The sequence below is a fragment of the Grus americana genome, chromosome 16, assembly GCF_028858705.1.
Source record: "Grus americana isolate bGruAme1 chromosome 16, bGruAme1.mat, whole genome shotgun sequence".
In the NCBI taxonomy this organism is placed as follows: Eukaryota; Metazoa; Chordata; class Aves; order Gruiformes; family Gruidae; genus Grus; species Grus americana.
Window position 1 is genome coordinate 6,774,907 of NC_072867.1, and position 19,290 is coordinate 6,794,196.

The 19,290-nt window shown below is 39.1% G+C and overlaps 1 protein-coding gene across 5 annotated transcripts in view; it reads right to left on the reverse strand.

Annotated features, from left to right (window-relative positions):
• Nucleotides 1–4,943: 4,943 nt before the first annotated feature.
• Nucleotides 4,944–19,290, reverse strand: part of MED15 (mediator complex subunit 15) — a 32,938-nt gene continuing 18,591 nt past the window's right edge. For 2 of the 5 annotated variants that reach the window (XM_054844409.1, XM_054844411.1), the window contains exons 9-18: nt 16,836–16,955; nt 10,811–10,953; nt 10,361–10,488; nt 9,343–9,477; nt 8,878–8,941; nt 8,643–8,709; nt 8,032–8,192; nt 7,660–7,826; nt 6,681–6,779; nt 4,944–6,522 (exon numbers count right to left, since the gene is read on the reverse strand). In XM_054844409.1, coding sequence (XP_054700384.1) covers nt 6,386–6,522; nt 6,681–6,779; nt 7,660–7,826; nt 8,032–8,192; nt 8,643–8,709; nt 8,878–8,941; nt 9,343–9,477; nt 10,361–10,488; nt 10,811–10,953; nt 16,836–16,955 — 1,221 coding nt within the window. In that variant the 3' untranslated portion in view covers nt 4,944–6,385. The remainder of the gene's footprint in view (nt 6,523–6,680; nt 6,780–7,659; nt 7,827–8,031; nt 8,193–8,642; nt 8,710–8,877; nt 8,942–9,342; nt 9,478–10,360; nt 10,489–10,810; nt 10,954–16,835; nt 16,956–19,290) is intronic. The other 3 variants (XM_054844410.1, XM_054844413.1, XM_054844412.1) reach the window with 3 other exon arrangements.

The window sequence follows — 19,290 nt, forward strand, 5'->3', positions numbered from 1 at the left end:
AAGGCAGCAGGAGTGGCATCTCATAGCCCAGCACTAGGCTTAAAACTCCACTTCCCTGCCTGAGGCCTCCCTGACCCAGGCAGGTTTATGCCTTCTACCTCCATAAACCACTTCTCCATGTGTCTGCACCTCTTCTGGAGTCACTGTGCTCAGTGGGTATTAGCACTTCCTTGTAAAAACAGAAGTTAACTGCTTTGCTTCCCCTAGCAACTTCCATGATACTACTATATAAAAGGTCAGCATCTCCATGTTAGATACCTTCATGGTATATCCCCAGCTTATCATCACACTATTTAACCCCCATGATGACACAGGAGTCAAACATATGACTAAAAAGAGAGTTCCTCAGTAAAAGGTATGTCAGCTTTCTGGAGGGAACACATTCAGCAGTTGAAAAAAAATCCATCCCTCAAAAACCTCTCTAATCAAGGGTGGGGATCTCAGTCAAGTGTCTTATTAACAAAATGCCACAACCTAGGGTACTAAACAATAAAAAGCAGGGTTTCACAGTCTATTTTGGGATTCCAAAACATCCTTTTTTCCCTGGGACTAAGGGACTCCATTTCCCCACCAGCCTGTTTCTGCCCTCAGTATGGCAAACAGGACACACAGCTGCATGTACAGTTCTGTCCCTGCGTTCACTCTCACCCCTTCCTGCAATTCCCATTCTCCGAGCTACTTTTTTTTTTTAATTAACACCAAATGTTCTTTGGTGCAATATACCAAGAGAGGCCACAAAGAGGAATCCAGATCAGATCAGCTTCCAAAGGCAACTCAGTCAGGAAAGTTACTACCATTTCTATTAGTTTATCATGCACATTTTACTAATCATACCGACATCAAATTGAACCATTTTGTGCTCACCAGAAGTATGCCATGGTAGTGCACGTGGGAGAGAGAACTAACCAAAGTGAAACAAGGCTCAGTAAGAAAACACCTATAAGTTAAATGTAAACAAACAGCCAAAACTATGCTGTAGGAACCAAAGCATTCGGTATCATGAAAGTAAGGCTGCATTAACCAGTTTTTGCTAACAAATCCACCACTTTGCCTGAGCCTTAGAGCTGCAAAGAGTTGCAATCTCACTATGTTCCACACAAGTGTAAGAGAAGATATTTCCTACTTACTAGTCGTTGTCCTGGTGTGATGCTGTAGATAATTCTGCTGCAAGATTGATTTCACCAATTTAATACTTGAAGGCCTTGGCTTTGCAGACGTTTCCTTAAACTGCCACTCCAGACTACTTCCGTAGTCAGCTTTGCAGTCATAAGACTCAGGTCATCGTTTCCTTTCTCTTTTTTCTGCAGGTAACAAAATTTCTACCTCATCTTCTGCAATGCTCAGTTCAAATTACTGTTCAGCATGTAAGACTGCTAAAAAAGGCACAACTTACCTTTGGGGTAGCAGAAATGGGTCATCAGACACCACATTTTACCATTTTGTTCTGGGCCTTATTACCATTTCTGTTAGTTTTATCATGTACATTTTACTAATCATACTGACATCAAAGAAGTGAACCATTTAGAAACACATACAAAGCTAAATTTGGACTGCTACTAATTCATGGAGCCTACAAAACCCGTATTGTTTATGGTGAAGAGTAAGTTTTCCAGGAAAACAGCAGAAAGGTAAGTTCTCTCTCTCCCTCAGTGCATCTGAAATGATGTTTGAAAGACATCCACAAGAACAAAAACACTCCAGGAGACTACTAACCAGTCACATCAGGTAAGGAAATGCCTCTAGAAATCTTACATTCTTAAACCAACTTAGTATAGCTTATGTAGTACTCTGAAAATCTTCCTTTTTAAAAGATATTTTTAATTAGTTTTTCTCCCAATAAGTTCGCAGGATGTTAAGTGGAAGCCAGAGATACAAGTTCTGTAGGTAAAGGCCATCTGGAACTTCTGAATCTGGAAAACACCTCTGTAAAGAATGGTGTTTGGGGGTGGGGGGGCAGGACCACGACACAATGCAAAAACTATGGCCTGAGTATCCTGTCAGTCCCACTTACCAGCAAGCAACAGTATTACTGCCACCTCAGGTTTCAAGGATTTTTATATCTTAATTTTATGTATATTATATACCTATGCACACACAGAGCAACTTGTAAACACAAACCATTCTTTCGTGTTTTAAGACTGCTCCTCATATTTTTTAATAGCCCTAAACGAATGAAGGATAGACATTTCGCTTCAGATAAAGATTAACATACATAGGTATCACTTGTCCTGTTACATAATTTAAATTTTAAGGGTACTGCAGTTAGAAAACAATGCATTGAGGAATAAAAGTCTAAAAGATTCATCAGGTTCAAGTTGGAGGTCAGTCCCCTCAACTGGAAAGCAGAAAGTTGCTTATTTTAGTATATTCTTTAGTATGACACAGCCCCTATCCAAGCACTGATACAACAATCTGCAAGATACGTAATCGCTGCCTAAACAGACATGACAGTAAATAACAGAGAACAAAAGAAAATGGCCAAGAACAATTAGATAGGGCCCTTCACTCTTACTAGCACTCTCCTCCAGCCAGAATGAACTTGCTCGTCTTTACACAACCAGTTTTAGCAATAGATCTGCAGTTCTCTTAAAGACGCAGTTAGAGTAAGGAACATGTTCTACCATTTCTTTAAGGGGATTGATCCAAAGATTAAATCACTCTGTGAAGACACTGGCCATTTAAAGTTTGACTGACTTTCTGAAATCTGTCTTCAGAATACTCAAATGATAGGAACAGCACTGTTCCCTGTAGCCCCTCTCAAATATTTGGTGCTTTAAGGTGCTGTCCATGTGAGATGCTATTCCCAAAAAGCTCAGGTGAGAAACAGAGAAAGGAGACAGGGTAATACAAACCTCTCTAGAAAGTAGCACTTATCAGAATGGAATCAAAGAATTCTTTTAATTTAGTCCACTGATACACAAATCAGTTACATTAGCTCATATTGTAATAGCTGTATGGGCTCTCTAGTTCATTTCATACATTTGGCCTGTAAAAAGTGATCTACAAGTGAATATCCCCTTTCCTTTGCGCAGAATGAACCAGATCAGAGCAATTTTAACACTACATTCTAGTGGGAGTCAGTAGTTTTGGAAGATGGAGAAAAATATACTTTCCTAAATTTAAGCATCATCATATCCTGTAAGATAACTGTAGTACATGAATAGTAAAGCATATTTTCAGCAGCGTACTGAGAAATGGATGAGTCCAGAAACCAAAGGCATGGTGCTTGAAAACAGGAAGATGTATTCATTAGTACAGTAATTCCCAAAAAGGGTGCCTGCAAGAGCAGATTCCCCATGTTCTGCCCTGAGGCATGCAGTGTTGAGAGCCTGGCAAGAGCGGGCAGCCCTGGGGAGCTCAAAGGCAGGACGCCTTGTGCCAGGTTTGGCAGCCACCAATGTGCCTGCTGCCTGGCCACGCTAGGCAATGTCAGGGTAGCTCATGTAGCAAAAATAAAAAGCTAGACTTTAACACAGAAAAGGTATGCCTCAGATAAGGTTTGAAAAACAGAAGAACAGCCAGTCTCACACTATCATCATTCCATGAAGAAAAACAGTAAGTCATTCAAAATACCAAAACTTTGGGGAAAAAAAATTCTCACTGAAGTTTAGTCTCATCGGCCAGACAGGACAGCCCATCACACAATCACCAAGCTCACCAGCAGGGCAGTAATCCTAACCCAATATCTTTCCTAATGGAAAAAGAAAGTTTCAGGGAATCACAGTATCACTGATTTGCTGCATTCTCTCTGCAGTCTGATTGCCACAGCAGTGCCCCTTATAAATTATAAGGCAGTTTTGCCACCACTGAAACACACGCTAGTGAATAGCTTTGTTGAGAGAGAGAACTCAGGCTATTCAAAGAAGCCATCTTCATTGAACTGCGCTTAATGCAACACTCTTACTCTTCATTCTCATTTCCTTATTACTGCTTCAAACATTTACACTGAAGTTTCATGATAGATTCTTCAGCTGCTATTGTCACCTCATTTTAAATACAAGCTGATTATGAATTAACTTTGTATGCCATGTGTTCAAGAAAGGAAAGGATCAGACATGCATATTTCTGATTTCATAACAGGATTTGTGCATTTCCGAGACACAAAGCCCTGAATTTTTCAGAACAGAGGCATTTTCTGAATTCAATTTCAATGCCTCAACAGCTGATAAAGTACCCAAACATTAATACTAATTTACTCCTACTTTGGTGCATCTTTCCAAGGACTTGGGAATAAACTTGTATTATTCTAGCAGTACCTATAAGCAGCTTATGAATTTGCCCATCAACAGAAAAGGCAGGCAGCTATTAATCTGACGTTGTGGTTCATGACCCACTTCCAGTTTACACAATTTATTTCCCAACTGAGAAGTTGCTGTATGTCAGGATGCTCACCCCACCCTCTTAGTGTAACATCTCGTTGCATCTTGTTTGAAGGAAAACGGAAAGGTACTGCAGTGACAGCTCTGAAAACTGCACTAGGAAAAGTATTGTAAACTTGAGGGACATGCATGTTTTGCATCTATTTCCAGATATGCGTTAACCAAATTGTTAAGAAATAAATGCTAGAAATGTCTCAGTGTTAGATCCTGGCAATATCTTTAAGTGCCCCTGTTTATATCCTAATTTCTTGGGTTATGACTTAATTATCTCAAACTGTACTGATGCCACAGGTTCTTTTGCCCTAAGGAAAGAGTCTGCCATGTAACAGTATCGGTGAAAAAAACTACATCTTCTGTTTGTAGATACCATTACTAATCTCTTGACAAGGTCTTCCAATTCACTCGGAGGACAGTAAAGATAATGTTGCATGGGATGAAGAACCATTTATGATTTCCTCCCCTAACCCTCAAAGCATACGAGTTTTCACTTACCACAGAACAAAGTAACCATCATCCAATGGACACAAAAGAACTGGTTTTAGGGATCAACATGGGAAGAGCAGATAATGTTAGCATCCAACACAGGAATAATAATAAATTTATTACAATAGAAACAAACAGATAATGCATTAGTTCATGTACAAAATACTGATAGCATTCTGCTGCCTCAGTCAGTGCTTACTAAGTACCCACATTTAAAAACATCCTAAAACTGATGACACCACACAGATTTATGAAGGTCATAGCAATTTCTTGACACTACTGTAAGAGAGCCCAGCTACTCTTTAAGGTTTGCTGCACAATACAAGGAGATGGAGCGGGATATAATGGGAAAATTTGAAATTCTTATGCACCAGGAAATTAAGAGTGAGCAATTTATAAGCATGGGGAAAATAAAACAATCACACTATGCATGAAATTAGAGTTACTCGTGGCAAATATTTTCATTAGAAGTGCCCAACAATAAAGCAGCTGATGACTGACTTGAGTGCCCATCATTGTTCAAGGCACAAAATATTAGTTGTCAGTTCTACTCCTGAGCTATGTTGGTTTTTTCCTTCTCTTTTTAAACAAACTGATGTAGCATAGAAGCATTTTCACTGAACTGCATCAAGTCCCAAAGGAAGCCAGACGCCTCAGAGAGTCTCTTAGTAAAAAAAGAAATGTAGCTACAAGCCTGCTGGATTGATTTGTGTTACTAGGGCTTTATACTGTTGGGGTTTCCCCCCACACACACACCTTTACGTATACATTTACTGAGTTTATATAGGAAGTCAGTGTGCACATTAATATCTCATCTTTCTCATCACCTCACACTTTTGGAGTGAGAAACATGTGGTCCATGCTAACCAGAAACCATTTATACGAAGTAGTGTTTAAAATAAGCTAGAAAATAACTTTTTTCGCTCTATTTGGTTCCCCACCCCCAAGTATAATTATCCAGATTTATCTCAGATATTTGAGGGATGCCTTAAAAAGCTATAATTTATCCCATCTCTGGGCAAAGCTAACAGGCAAAAAGATTCCTGCAACCACTGAGAAGTTTGCAAGTGCATTCTAGTTGCATTCTAATTTATTTGTGGGGCAGTATCAGGTCACAAAACATTCAGTGTGAAAGGAATACTGACACTGAGCAAACTTTGAAGCAAATTAGGACATTCTCTCCCTACTCCCTCTTATACCAGACTCCCTGATGGAAGTCCACAAATAATTTCTTCTCTAAGAAGACAATAAAAACTCATTCTAATACAGTCTCAAGAACCATATATACACATTTTGTATATTTGAAAATGCTGGCAAAAGTCCACAGAGGGAGAAGATAAAAAGCATGAAAGCTAAGTCTAACATCAGGTTCTCTACTGAACCTGACACCTAGAAACAAAACAACATAAGGCTTCTTTCTTCTGAAGTACCCTCCCCAAAATGCCTGTGATTTTCCAGCAACATGTGGAAGAGGCCAGCTGTCGAGACCTTCTTTCTTGCTTCACAATTTAGAAAGTGAGATGTTATGCAGCAGAGAGGCAGGCCTGACGAATACTTTGTGCCCAAGTGTTTAAGAGTGCCGTGACTGAATGCTTGTCTGGAAGTTGCAATAGTTTTGAAGTCATGTACCGATACACCGACTGCAAAAAGGGATTGGCTGCTGGAAAAAAAAAGGTAACAGAAACAGAGTCATAATAAAAATAAATAACATTTAAATAGTAATAATAATAATTTAAAAAGAGTAATATTAGGTGTTCACATTTCCCCGCTATTACCACATACACACGCCCAACAAATGTCATGCTAGCATCCTCATACCATACTGTCTAGGGTTTTTTATCCACAGAGGGCTCTGATCCGGATAGTCTGCTGGAACGCTGAGCTGTAGTGGTGGGACATTCGGAAGATTCTTGTCATCTAGAATGCAAACACACTTCCCATCAGAACAAAGCATTCCTTGCTGGACGAAGAGGTGTTTTGTGCACAATCCAGCTTGGTTTCTAGCCTCTAAACCCTAAGAAGAAATGAGGCTATACATCTCCATTTTTATTGGAAGGCAATCTTATTGCTCACTTTAATGACACTCTTCAATTCTTGGAAGAAAAGCCAGGCAAACATAGCTCCATCTCTTACACATTTCTGCACCATGCCAATCTCACCATTTCATCACTGAGACACCTCATTTTTGAAAATTAAGTGCTTTATGTACTAATATTCAGGACAAAACCAAATCAGATTTCTCAAATGAAGGGGAGGAGGAAAGAATCTATTTTCCCCATTGGAATCCAAGAGCAAAACAAGATAATAGACTATAACACTTCATGATTATTAAGCTGAGACGAAAAAAATATGCAGTATGAATTTCTTTTGTGAACATACACCATTGTCAGTGATCATTACTACAAACAGAAATAGACCCTCCCAAAAATTAACTCATCTTTCTAGCTCTGTCCTAGTTGTTGGAGGCAGAACAATTCTCTCATATCAGAAGAGGTCAGATCAGGAATCGAGATTGTTGCTAGCAACAAGTAATTTTCTAGACGCTAAATGAAATTACCACTTGCAACTTCAGTGCAAAGAACAGATCAGTTGGTGTGAATGAAACCTCCAGGTGTACCCTGACGCAGACTGTGTAGAATGTCATGATTAAGCAGTGCTATGAATCTGGTAAGTACAGACTTCATGCAGAAGTCACTGGTTGGCAAGATTCAAGACTGTTAGCAAAAAACTCTTCAAATTTCTACAGTTAAGCTCAGCAATTCTTTCTGAATTCAGCCTTTCATTTCTTCTTACTTACCTAGCTTGCATATGAGATGAACTGTGCCATTATTACTGCAGTGAGAAGGGTCCAGGTTCACCAGGAATTTAGGATTTAATCTTGCGACTTCCCCTTGTAACACATTTGGTATGGTCTGTCTTTCATCCTCTTCATATTTCCGTTTTCGAGGGGAAGCAACTGGAGCCCTATATAAAATAGGGTCCACAAAAGGACTAGGTGAAAATGTTATGCCAACACCGCGTTTGTCAAATATTTTACAGGTGTAAAAAGGAAACATAGAACTCACACCCATCCATAAACCCCTCTGTTGTTTTAATAGTTCCTACTTATAAAATATTTTTTCCTTCAATAATGAGCATTTAAGACAGACAGCAGGTCACTGATACATACGTGATCGGTGGTCCGTGAATTGCAGTCATAGCTGGCATAAATGTACGGTAAAGGGAATGGTTGAAGACCGGTGAACGGATGTTGGCCAGAACAGCGTCCAGAAGAGGCTGACACAAGTACTGCTGTTTGGTGGGGGGCACTGGGGGAGGCGGTGGAGTAGGCTAAAACACAATCATCATCTTTTAATCATCACCAGAAATCTCTACTACTGATTCTGCAAAATTTTATAGCAGTAAAATTCCAATGCATGAAATGCAAAGGATTCTCAAAACTGCATACAGTAAGTAACATTAAGAGAAAAAAGAGCCATCTGTAGCTTTCATTTAGGAAGTCAGTCCTGAAATCAGCTGCAAAAGTTCACAGAATTACTCAAGTCTCTGCACTAAGCACAAGAAATTGAAAAAGTTCATGCAAAAGATACATATATTATCTTTTACATGAAGTAAATGCTTGCCCATTTTTTTTCCTGCTTTCTTATTTTGTCCAACCTTACTTGAAGTCTTAACAGCATGAGCAACAAGAAATGCAAAAAACTACCTTGTCAAACCGTAAGACCTTTTGGAATTAATTATGGAATTGCTTATCTCTTGCTAGCGCAAAGCGTTACATACCACAGCCATATCATTTTTCAGCTTCTCCAGAGCAATTTCGCATTTCTGCAGTGTCTTCAGAGGGCACCTGCAGAAAGGGACGCATTTCATCACCACAAAATGGTCACCTCAGCTGAAGTGTTTCTACTATCTCTGCCCCACAGGCAGCTTCAATGCCAACATGGTTGGATGCTAAACAATACATTTGTAGAAGAGCTAGGAAACCTGATGGCCAGCCAAAAGAAAAAAGAATTACCGTTTTGAAGGGTCAGTCAGGATATCTAAGAGACTCTTCATTTTACTCAGGTCCTTCTTCCTATCTGAAATAATACCAGAGACACAAACACTGACTACAAGAATAGCTCCCATATATGCAGACAGAAATACAGTATACAGTTAAAAGTGAAAACAGGAGCCAACATTGCAGAAAATTAGATGAGAGATCTTTGATCCTCTCTACCATATATATATCCATTGTGTAAGCTCTATGTGTCTCAAAAACATCTCAAGTAAAGGAAAACTGATGGGAATTTAAGGATGAGTATTTTACCTACTCTTCACAGTAAAATCTTTACAGTCTCATAGGCACAAAAAGAGCAACTCTCACTGTCATTTTTTAATCCCTGGAATAGAAACCATCACAAAAGGCAAGGTACTGCTTCTTTCATCAGAAGAGATAGTTGACAGAGAGAAATGCATGACTAAATATAGGCAACCTCACCTTCATTTTTATCTATTTTATTGATCATCCTCCGGAGTGGCTCAATGTATTTTGACAGCTGTTTGAGTTTCTCCAGATACTGCTGCTCCTCTGACTGGCTAGAACTGGCTGGACTCATGACAGAATTTGGATTTCCTGGCAAGAAGTAAAGACTGCATGTCACAGAGATGATAAATGATACTGCAGAACAGCATTCTCACATTCCAAAATCTAGATCTGAAATGTGGCACTCTTGAAGTATAGCTCATGTCAAACATCCAAATCCACAACTGGATGCCATTTTAAGTGCTTGTCCAACCCTCTAATCTTTGTGTAGAAATAACGGGTTCTGTGGACAGAACAGCAATTCCAATTTAATACAATTTTTTTCTGAAAAGGTCCAAAGTTTCATATAACCATTTTCTAGGTCCTCATTTGGCCTTCACTCTGGTGCATTAAACACCAAATCAACACACTGAATTTGCTGCAGTTTTCCTTAAGTTGGTGCTTTCCAAACTGCAGAGCACACAACACTGGTATGAGAAGGAGCCAGTACATTACTTTCATTCACTGTATCAGAAACTGCTTATTACATCTGGGAGAGAAGAGCTGAAGTGTCAGAGTACACCTGGGAAGGTGTTTTGGAGCAAAGCAGCCTGCTGCCTCTGAATAAGTAGTTATGTCCTTTACAATTGCATGCTGTTGCTCAGGGGTCCTTCCTGCACGGAACCACGGAATCATTATGCCTCTATAAACTTGCTCCATTAAGTATAGTTCTTTTTTCAAAAGATTGGGAAAGTTAGAAAAACCCATTGCATAGTTCAGTGATGAGACGTTTCAATTGATTTTGATTTGAGACATCCGTGTTGTAGTGTTATGCAGTGCATGTGACATGTTCACTACTTGCAGTGCTGCCTGCTTTGTAGAGCTCTTGAAAGTTTACATCATGCCAAACAGTTCACAGGTTTCCTGGGAACTATTACAGTTACCAAAACATACCCCAACTCACGGTCTGCAGTACAGTTCTCAGATCATTTACCTGGAGTGTTTAAAGGACCTGGGGATGGGACACTAAAGTTCTGAGGCGTTCGTGCAGCTGCTGGGCTCTGGGATGGCTGTGGAGATGGACTGGGGAGAAAGCTGCTGGGTGATGGAGCTGGGCCAGAGCTGAAAAACAAAGATAAAATCAAACCTGCCAGAATCCGACAAGAAAGCACAATCAGCCTGTGAGCAGATACGCTTTCAGTAAGCATCGCTATGGCACTCTGTAGCTCTGCCAGTAGACTCAGTGAGGATTTCTACACAGCTTCTTTATTTAAAAATGGGGGTTTTCAGAGTGTATTTGGCACAATCCCACCTGTACTCTCACTGAAGTTCATGTTAAAATTCATTCACTTCAATGGAAGCAGAGTAAGATATATTGAATCCTTCTGAAAACCTCACCCTCATGGCACTGACAAAGGTCCTTGAAAGTTGCAGTCTAGCTCACCTGACATTTGAATTTGGCTGAGAAGTTGGCTGGCCTGGCTGAGGAGATGGCTGCGGCTGTGGTGGTGGAGGCATTGATTGGGGTGTTTGAGCTTGTTGGACAGGAGATGGGGATGACATCATGGTAATGTTGTTCTGGCTGACCTGAGAGGTGGAAAAAGATAAGATCAATAACAACAAAAGGGAGTACGGGATGGGAACCTAACTAAAAGGCTTTACCTATGGAGAGAAGCGTATCCTCAGGCCTACAAGAAATGAAAGTGTTAGTCTCCTGTTCTCCCCCATAGTGACAGTCCCACCTGTATCACTCTTGAGGCTCCCAGGGCAGTACTTCATATCAACTTTACTAAAAAAAAAACCATTAAAACTGCACGTAATTTGACTAACAGTATAATAACTGTTTTCATTTCTCAAACCATCATGTTGCAATAAAAATATCACAAGTGCCACCTGAGAAACCCATACTTTATTAGAACTAAAGCAGGGCAGGAAGAAAAGACAGTTCTAACTTGAGAATTAACAGCCATAAAAAACCCTCCTTATTTTGACATTTTAATTACAGTCTTCAAAGCTCTGTCAGATTTGATTGTAGCTTTCCACTTGGTTTTCTTTAGGAGGAAGGAAGAGAAAAAAAAAAAAAAAAAGAGTAAGCCAAACCACCACCATCTTGTTTAAATATTCAGCTTTGTCAATCTGGGGGGAGATAGAAACACTCCAAACTGAATGGCTGGGTGGGAAAAAAAAAAAAAAAAAAGTAGCTTTCTGACCTTTGGAGAATGATGAGGTGTGCCTGAAGGACAAAAAGACGAATAAGAGCATTTCTGGAACAGCACCAAACTCTGGGTCACAACTAAGTTTACTCTGTAAAGTGCCAGAGTATGCTCAAATTAGAGCAACTTCTCACATTTGTTCTAATGGACATTTTAACCCTTGACCACTTAAAACCAAACAGAAAGCCTGTATCATGGCCAGAAACATGGTATAGTATTGCAGGCATTAAGTGATCATGTTTAAGGCACACGCAGAATTCTTATGACCTGAGGCTATAAGTACATACAAAGATAAATTGACTTAGCCTGCAGAGGCCACATATTGTGACTCTGTAACCCAGTTGCCCATTCTGTCAGTCATTGATTAACACCTTTATGAATTAACAACTCTGTTTCCCTGACTCTAAACCATTTTTAAGCAAAGGCCCCAGTCAATCCGCAAGTCCCACACACTTCATGGACACTGCAATTTGGTGTTGTCCTTCACTCGCTCGTTAAATATCCATCTAAATCATCCAACTGTTTCCAGAGGACATGATGTTTACCACGTTAAAAAGTAAGTATTGCATGATCTACTTTCACATGTATGCACTGCATAGGACAGGAAATGCTTTGCTTGGAATATTGCATTACAGCTATACAAGAGGTCACACTCCACTACAAAAAAATAAAAATTAAAAAAACGCCGTGAATAAACAATCCCCAGCTAGGTGCAAACTTGAAGATACTAGTTTATCGTCCATTAAGGCATAGTTTAAAAACAAATGCAGCCTGATATACTATGAATTTTTTTTTAGCTTTTCAATAACTGCATTACATTCGCAACCTCTCTTACAAAGATAATATCTAGAACAAGTGAGGCTGAAATTATGTTTTAAATCAGCTATTATATCTTCCTTTCCTTGACAATCAACACATACTGAGACTGTGCTTGCTGTTTTCCACAGGAGGTGGATTCTTTAACAGCATGTGTCTCCTCAACAGTTGGAAAAGCATTTCTGAGATTGAAAAGCATAGTCTGCCTCCCACAGAAACAAAGCATCTCACCACTGTTTGGAAGGACGCTAGGATGAACACTGCAAAAAAGCACACCCTGATATATTTTTTTTACAATTCCATTTAACATTCTATTAAACAGCAAGTGATTTAGAACTTACCCATACAGATGCTGCACCCATTTTTCATCAAGTCAAACTAAGACCACTTTTAAATGGTTCATCGTTTCCTGAAAATCAGGCCCCTTTTAAGTGTCTCTCTTGGTTATATAAAATTACTTCTGAAAACTAAAATCCTTGTATTTTGGGAAGGAAGGAGAAAGATTTCATTAAAGTTTTTTGCGAGATTTAAGCTTCTGTATCTACTTCAACACCAAGATCCCTTCACATTAATTTACAAATGTTGCAAAAAAGCAAAGAAAAGAACATGCAGCATTTACTGTGCACATAAGCATAGAATGAATTAGTTCTGCTAACTTTTTTTGCATTACTCCTTCTCATTTAAGTATGTGCATAGGCAAACAGCTTTCCTCCTTACTACAGGTTTGCTCTCTGCCAGCTTCATTGCAGAGTACCAAAGGCTAATGCCTAATATTAAAGAAAATGGGAACATTTTCAAAAACGTGCACTCAGAAGTATGCAATTACTGCCTTACTTTTCTTTGAAAGCAGTTAATTTGCTACATAATAATTTCAGATGTCTTTCTACAGAACAGATCTAAAGATGCTTTCAGCTTTAGATTTCTATATTGTTTGCAGGATATGAATTAAGATTACAACAATTTAATGAAACTTCAACTTCTAGGGAATGCTCTGACTCCCACTAAAAAGAAGGCTTTGAAAACCAAAAAACCAAAAATACCCAATAAACCCAAAAGACAAAAAAACCCCAACCCTTCCTCTGGAGCTTTAACTCCATTAAACTCATTTAGCTCCTCATTTAACTCCAGCATTAAGCCATGGTTACTGATCATCTGTATACCCTTCATCTTCAACATATATAAGGAAATGCAACAACATATTTTTCACTGCAGGATGAGATTTTCTGCATCTACAGCATATTCATGGACAGTTATTACAGCCCACTGAACATGAATTTCCTCTGCAACTCTACAGTGACCTGATGATGACACCAAGCCCTAATTTTCTGAAGTCTTGCCCAAAAGATATTTAGGCTTGCATGACAAAAGTTCACATGTAATATCCACTAAATCAAAGCTATTCTTAGTCTTTAGAGGACACCATGCTGGAAGATAAACTTAGCCATAAGGCCTACCTCCAGTTTGCTGAGTTTCAGGCAAGGAACAGCACTCAGTAGATAAGGCTAGTGAGAGTTTTTCAGAACCTCTCAGTAGCAAGAGTGTATAATACGTAGAAGCTAACAGCAAGGAAAAGGAGACTGCAACAAGGAAGCGATGGGTAATAGTGAGGAACAGTAGAAACACCTTTAGTTTAAAGGAAAACTCTAGAAAGCATTTACATTACTGTACTTACAGTTTCAATGTTAAGCCAGTAAGCACAACCTTGCCTGTTCTGTTACAAACTGGGTTTAAAGTTCACCATTATGCAGCTTTACCTGACAAAATGGGAACTGCGGAGTTTCAAGTAAGTTCAGATACAGGTTTCCATATTCCCAGTCAGGCCAGTATCCCTTGCTTTATTTTAGTATTAACTCAGTTTTACTTTTTCCCCCTCCCCCTATATTTTCAGTTTGCTGAAGATTTCTGTGCCAACAACAAATTGGAAGTTCATACTATTGCAGACTGCAATAACTTTGTAGACAGAACTTGAAGGTTTTGACACTAGAAATACAGAGGAATGATTGGTATTAGCACATTAGTTACGTAATTGCTAAAGCAAAAGCTTTAGATTAATCTTTTAAAATTTCAAAACCAGCAGGTTTCGTAAGCCAATCCAAACATGGTATATGAAATTTCCATTAACTGTTCAAAAAGTGCCACTAACATTGATTGTAGTTCATGTTTGGTAACTATTTGGGCACAAACTAACTTCAGCTAAGAAAAAAAAAGTTCTAATTCTCTGGCAGTTCAAAGACCAGGAGATTGTTGAATACAATGCCCTATCAGTAAATACATTCTTTTGATTGAAAAGACCATAATAGCAAAAAAACTTCAACCAAACAAAAAAACTCACTGCAGAATGAAGTGAGCCTTGTGATAAAAAAGGACAGATGGACATTTGTGTCATATAAGGTAAAAATAAATAGCCACACACCACATCTGGTCCTTTTGTTGAAAGGGATTCTTCAGTGCAATACCAAGATTCTTTTCTAAAGAGAAAAGATATGCTGAACTACCTATCACCAAGTCTAAAATACTTTTGATACTATAGTCAAGGAGATGACAGACTCTTAAATGAGTAATTAATAACCAGATATATACTACAGCCCTTTACTCCTATTGTGAACAGCTGCAAGGGCTCTGATGACAACATTCCTAATTTCTAATCCACCTAGAACCTGAACAAAATGTTTTGGCTGACAGCACAAGAGATTCATGCTGATCCAGAGCTGTCAAGGATATGGTATGTCAGATTGGCTTTAAAAACATGCTTCCCGCCACCATTAAACTATGACTCACTCATCCTACCACCTGCTTAGGAGCCATTTTCACTCCAATCATTGTTCATAAAGAAGTTTCTTCTTCTGCCTTCTCTAGTTGTTTGGTCTTCTATATAATTTTCACAATCCTTGGCATGCTACTGAGAGCACTCCTTGATGACCAATTCACTTGGTGTCAGAAATCAAAGCTCCTCAAAAACCACAGACATGACAGCAGTACAAGATCAGCCTATGGCACTGAATGCTTAAACTAGAGGTCTTTTATTATGACTCAAATATTAAATATAAGCCAACCTAATACTTAAATATCTATTGGAAGGCCTCACCATCAAACCAAACATTGCGAATACTTCATACGGGAGATGATTGTCTCAGTATATATAAACTGTTACAGCAAATAAAGCTCAAAGTAAATTCTCCTTCGATTCAACAGTTATGCCTGGGTTTTACTTCAGTTAACATCAGACCATCCATCTTAAACCAGAAACAACAACAGACGTGTTTGCCTAGGTCTGCAGAATCTTTCTAGTCACTGTATCTACCTTAGCAAATTCCTGAGAAGAAAAGGCTGTGCCTACTAAACTTGATGCAGCAGCACTAGGAAGCAGAGTTTCAGACATTCCACAGCCCCAGGACAAGCTTGCAAAGGAAACAAAAATGCAAAGATTGAAGAAACTTTCATTAAAACTATGAACAAAATGCAGTGATATTAAGAACTAAAACTGCACCTGGTATTAAATTTGAAAATTAGCATCTAGAAGAACAAGACGTGAGGTTCACAAGTAACAGGTAGAAAGATGCAGATGAATGCTATTCCACCATCACAATATAAGTATTTAAACCAACATCAATCACATAAGGCTCAGCAAACTTCGGCAAATCAGAGCAGTGCCTTGCTTTGTGACTTACTGGTAAGAACTCAGTTCTATTTCCTTCTAGTTCTCCCCATTCCTGCTCCCCTAAAATGACACATTTTGGTTGCAAAAGATGACTACAAGGTTTTTAGCAGATCCCAACCTGCACCAGGAAGATGCAGTACTCTGATCTCACGCATCTTCCAGCAACAGCTGGATAGGTGCTGCCAGCCTGCCTACACAGGTTCTTCTCTGATGTAGGTACAAGTGGAATCCTTCTGGCAGTTCCTCCTACACAACCGTGAAAGAAGAGAACAGCTCCATTTTTCTTCATCCCTGATACCATGCCAAGAAGCTACTCAAATTGAAACGAGCCAAGTTTACTATTAAAGAAAGAAGGACCTGTACAGAGCATGAAAACATGATAAATAAGGTCCTACACACAACTCAGCCAGCACACTGCAGCACTGGCTTGCAACACTCTCATAAATACACACTCGTGGAGCGTGGACAAAAGACTAAACAGAAACCACAAAGTTCTAATTTGAGACTTGAATCAATTACAAACATGGAAACATTTTAAAATTAAATATCTATGCTGCTTTAAAAACGCTTTATTTGATATCCCAAGCTCTCAGAAAATCTATTATTTAAAATGAAAAAGGATTCATAAAAAACCTAAACAGCCCAATACCCTGAGTAACACCAGCAAGTTAGTAGTTTGACGAAAAAGTGAACTTCCCCTTGCTTGAAAGAAAGTGCTATACAATCACTTATCGAATGCTTTGCACAATTCCTGACACAATGTGCTTTGACTCAGTAAATACCTGTGGCATTTGCTGTCCGCCCAAAGGAATGGAGCTTGGCGGCGTAGCAGACACAGCGGTGGTAGGCGGGAACCGTGGTCTTATTTGCATCCCACCTCGGGCCATAGGTGCGGTGATCATCTTTGAGGACAGAGGGACAACAGACAAAAGTAATCGCAAAACAAGAAATGCAGTGCACTGGCAGGATGAGAAGCACATGCAACTTCCAGGAATTAGGGGGAGGGGGAGCATGAAGGGAAGGTTAGTGAGCTTTTCTCTAAAGGTTAACCTAACATGCTACCTTATAGATCAAACTCTTTTTTTATCCCCTTTCTATCCATTTTTAGAAAGCATCTAATGAATTCTAGGTATCTTGAGGGAGCTGATATGTAGATTCAGGTCAAGGGGTGACTATGCTATCATTTGCATGAAGGGCTTTTCCTAAATTTTGGCTGACATCTGAAATTTCTGGAATTCTTGGAAATAAGTACTATAACATTGTTGTGAAGAATGCTCCATATAAGAAGCTGAATAATGCCATAGGTTTCTGATGTGCTATCCCCCATTGTGGACTCAAAGGATTTAGCAGTATTTGCATACGCCAACCTTCATCATAAAAGAATTTGGCAGACAGGCCAACAGCAACTGTCAGTAGGAATGCTCCACTGTAAGCAAAATTTCAGACCAACCTAAACTGTGACAGTATAACAATGCCAAAGACAAGAAAAAGGACTTCTGTGTTTGAAAAAGCTAATTCCTTCCTTTTATAACCCACAGTCTGGTTAAATATATCCTTGTAATTTCCATCATTTTGACGAATACCCATTCGTCTATTACTAAGCTGTGCTAAAATATTCTGAGTCCACAATCTGCCTCAAGCTTATTCATGTGCTATTTGATGCTCCAGATGTATAGACTGAGCACACCCTAAAGTACAATCATTTAGGACAAATGATGAAGGTTAGCATTACAATTTTTATTTTAAAATAGTCTTAGTACTATGCTACTCTACAGTGTCTAGAAGTGCCTTTCAGAACTATCAGCTTCCATGAGCCACACAGATTTAATCAGATATATCTGTATAGCCCTCTTACTCAAAATTTGGTATTACACCATGTATGCTGAGAGTTTACAGCAAGCACAGCATATTTTTGAGGTAGTATTTGGGTAACTTTGGCAGATTCACTTATCAATAAAGAGCTTCTGGTTGGTACTTCAAAGATCTACAGTAAAGTTCTCTGGACTACTTTTTTTACCAGCATACGTATTACCAAGGAACCTATACAGGCCCTAACAAAGCTACGAGTTAATGAAGTCTCCTTTCAGTAAATGGTTTGGGGCATTCTTGCTTAGTGTTCTATGTAAATGGACTGAAGCAGCCAGCAACATGTCTCTAGAAAGTCAGAGAATGCATGTGCTTACAATTGTTAAAAATAAATAAAATTAAATACAACATAGCAAGACTGAAAAAGGAAAGCAATAACTCATAAAGAAAATAGTGTCAAATTCAGCACAACTGTTAGTTCACAACATCAGAGCAATGCAGTCCCTTTCCATCCAGGCAAAGAGGGATGGTCAGAGACAGGATTTCAAAAGAGAAACAAATGAGAGCGCTTCAGACATCATGCACATGTACACACACAGCATGCAACAGCCACCACAAGCAAACACAACAACCCAGCACTGGCACAAAGCACAGGTGGATGCTACAAAGTGCAGTGAAGAGCTACAGTATCAACATGAGAGCTGGTGAAGCAACACAACCCTAACAAAACAAAAACAAAACAAAAAAACCAAACAAAAAAGGGAAATTGCTAGAAAAAAACCAGAACAAAACATATCCTTCCAGGCACAATCACCCCATCTTAGACCCTCGTGAATGCACATGGATCTTTGGAGCGTGTGAAATCCCAGGGATGTTCTGGTGACCCACATGTCCATCTTGGTCCTGTTTCTCATGCCAAACCACCAAAGTGTGAAGATTTAGATTATGCTTCTAATTTCCTTGACCTTGAAGGAAGTATTCACAGTTTAAGTGTCTGGCAAACCACTAAACACCGGCATGACAAACTCCAATTCAAAGGCTTTCAGCTGTTTGTTGTATTGTGGCTGGTCAAACATTTATGCACATGTACACAATTTTGGGTTTGATTTTTTGTATTTTTTGTATTTTTTTTTGAAATGTGTGCTTTGGAAGGCAAGTGTTATATATAAAACAACACCAATTCCACTCTCTTAACAAAAGTAACATATTTTTCCCATTCTCCATCTGATTTACATTTATGAAAATTGTGACCCTTTGACAAAGGAGTCAGGAAAGGGGGTTCCAAAGACTGCATCTGTTTTATGCAAAGCGAGATATCCATGAAGGAGTTGTTCTTGTCAGTCTAAAACCAGAAGACACCGGAAGTGTTCAAGTACTTTTGAAAAAGATTTAAGCTGAAGGCAAATCCTCCTCCACAAGTGAAATTGGTTT